Here is a 2,422-nt window from a genome sequence, read left to right on the forward strand (position 1 = left end):
GCCTCAGGCATGCAAGGTAAGCGCTCTACCACTGGGCCACCTTCCCAGCCCCCGAACAAGTACACTTCTTATCAAGCATTGTTGCCTCCTCTTTGTTTCTCCTTCCCATATTCCCCTCTCCCCCCACCTGATCCTCCCCCTTCCTTACAAATTTTTTTTCCTGCCTATCAAGGGGCCTGAACTTGGCCTGGGCGCTGTCCCTCAGCTCTTCAGCTCAAGGCTAGCGCCACTTCTGGCTTTTCTGCATATGTGGTACTGAGGAATCGAACCCAGGGCCTCATGCATGCAAGGCAAGCACTCTACCACTGAGCCACCCTCCTAGCCCCTTTCTTACAATTTTTTAAAGTTTTCTTGATTTGTGTGCAGTCTTGTGGCTCACACTCAGGGCCTGGGAGCTGTCACTGAGCTGCTTTTGCTCAAGGTTAACATTTTACCATTTGAACGACAGCTCCACTGCTGGTACTTTCTGGTGGTTTATTGTTAAAAGTCTAACAGACTTTCCTGTCCCGGATAACAAAACAGTGATCCCCAGATCTCGGCCTGAATAGGTAGGATTTCAAGCAAAGACCACTGGTGCCAGCCTTAAACTGTTCTTTTGGAATCAAAAGTTTCTTACTTTATCTGGATTGCTATTTTGGTTATTTTTTTTCTCATGTCGTTGCTATGTAGTCCAACAGTATTTGCTTACTGTTACATACAAAAAAGTGATAAATTACTATTTTCATATTGATCTATCAATGAAAGAAACTGAAGCATTGCCCTAAAAAAGATTCAGGAAAACGATCTCTCTCTCTCTCTTTATGCTATCCTTAGCCCATCTGAAACATGGAGAAAAAGTGAGTTCACGACTGGCTAATGGATCTACTCTCTAAGCCAAACAGTTTGATCCCAGTTCTTTCTTCTACCCACCTCAGAGCAATGAAGGGAACTGCCCTACAACAGACAACACGACTCTGGATACCCGCCAAGAGCACTGAACCTGTCCCTGAGGGCAGAGCCAAAAACGGGGTGGCTCAGATTCGTGTGATTCCAGGGTCTGTGGCTCCAGGCAGTAGACCAACCTCTCCAGGCCCAACACTGGGCGTCACCCAACCCTACCAGACCTGACACCCCTTCCAGGCCCGAGCTCCGCGGGGGTGGGGGTGGGGGTGGGTGTCAATGTCGCCGGCAGGCACCAATTCCTCCGCAAACCAAGGAAGCCAATACAGTTGTGGTCTCTAAACCATTTATTTCTCCTCACCCGGAAGGAGGAGGGTGAGCACTTAACACTGAGAGCTGCAGGGGCAGGGGTGAGGCTGTGCTAGCGAAATCAAGCTGGTGCTTCTCAGGCAAAGGTGGCACCATTCCAGCCCACGTTGGCCGCGTTCATGTCGTAGTAGTTGATGTAGATCCTAAGAGAGATGGGAGATGGGGCTCAGTCAACAACCTCACCATCTCGGAGAAGCGGCTCGCGGGCCGGTCCGCGTTCCCACCCGCGCCGCCTCCCCAACGCACCTGTCCGGGCTGATGCGCAGACGCTCGCCCAGCAGTCCGCAAAGCAGCTTGCTGTACGTGCGGTTCTGCGCGCCGCCGATCTTGCCGATGCTGTGCAAACTGCAGAGCGCGCAGGGCTCGCTGGAGCCGCCGAAGGCCATGAGCTGGTCCGGTACCACGTGCACGGCGATGTACTGCGGGGTGGGGGCAGGGGAGGAGGGTCTGAGCAGCCGGCCGGAGGGGCTCGGCTGCGCCCCAGGCATCCGCTTTCCGCCCTTGAGCCACCATCCTGCGCCCCCCGCCCCCACCCTCAGCCCAGCAGCCCCGGCTGACCATCTCTACGCGAACACACCCCGGCCAAGCACCCTCCCCGCAAACCTGCGCCGGCTTGCCCGTGGCCTGCGCCAGCTGCTGGGTGAGCTCGGAGAGGAGCCCGTCCGGCACCGAGGCGCGGGGCACGTTGGTGCTCACGATGAACATCGGCATGATGGCGGGAAGGGCAGCGGAACGGCGGTGAGAGCACTAGAAGACGCTCGCCACGCCGAAACCCGGGGACAGGAGCTACGTGACCCAGGCCCCGCACCGCCCCGAAAGCGACGCCGCCTCCCGTGACGCTGCCGCCGGCGGAGGCCCCGCCCCTCGCGCGCCGTCACCGCCGGCCGAAGCTCCTCCCCCCGTGCGCCTTCCTTGGCCGGCGTCTACGCGCTGCGTGCGTCTTTCAGGTCTGTGCTCCACGTGGCGCCCGCAAACGTACGGGTCCCCTCCTTGTCTTTGTTGGCCCTTTTTCTTGGGCGCGGATGGTTGACTCTTCTCTTTCTGTGCCTGGAATGAGGATGGCGGTTAATGGGGCAGATGGACCTTGCCCTCTGGGAGCTCGGCCTTTCAGCCACACTCACTGAGACCTTTTGTGTTCCTAGTCTTCAAGGGCTAAAGTTCTCCGCTTGCAGGC

General features: G+C 57.1%; 1 protein-coding gene across 1 annotated transcript; it reads right to left on the reverse strand.

Moving 5' to 3' along the window:
- Positions 1-1,208: 1,208 nt before the first annotated feature.
- Mif (macrophage migration inhibitory factor) lies at positions 1,209-2,076 on the reverse strand. The gene is made up of 3 exons (XM_042666258.1): positions 1,852-2,076; positions 1,495-1,667; positions 1,209-1,391 (listed from the first exon to the last, which is right to left on the reverse strand). Exons 1-3 carry the CDS (start codon positions 1,957-1,959, stop codon positions 1,325-1,327), a joined length of 348 nt encoding a protein of 115 aa, XP_042522192.1. The 5' UTR covers positions 1,960-2,076; the 3' UTR covers positions 1,209-1,324.
- Positions 2,077-2,422: the final 346 nt, after the last annotated feature.

This window comes from Dipodomys spectabilis, unplaced genomic scaffold, assembly GCF_019054845.1.
Source record: "Dipodomys spectabilis isolate Male_0828 unplaced genomic scaffold, ASM1905484v1 ptg000363l, whole genome shotgun sequence".
NCBI classification, from domain to species: Eukaryota; Metazoa; Chordata; class Mammalia; order Rodentia; family Heteromyidae; genus Dipodomys; species Dipodomys spectabilis.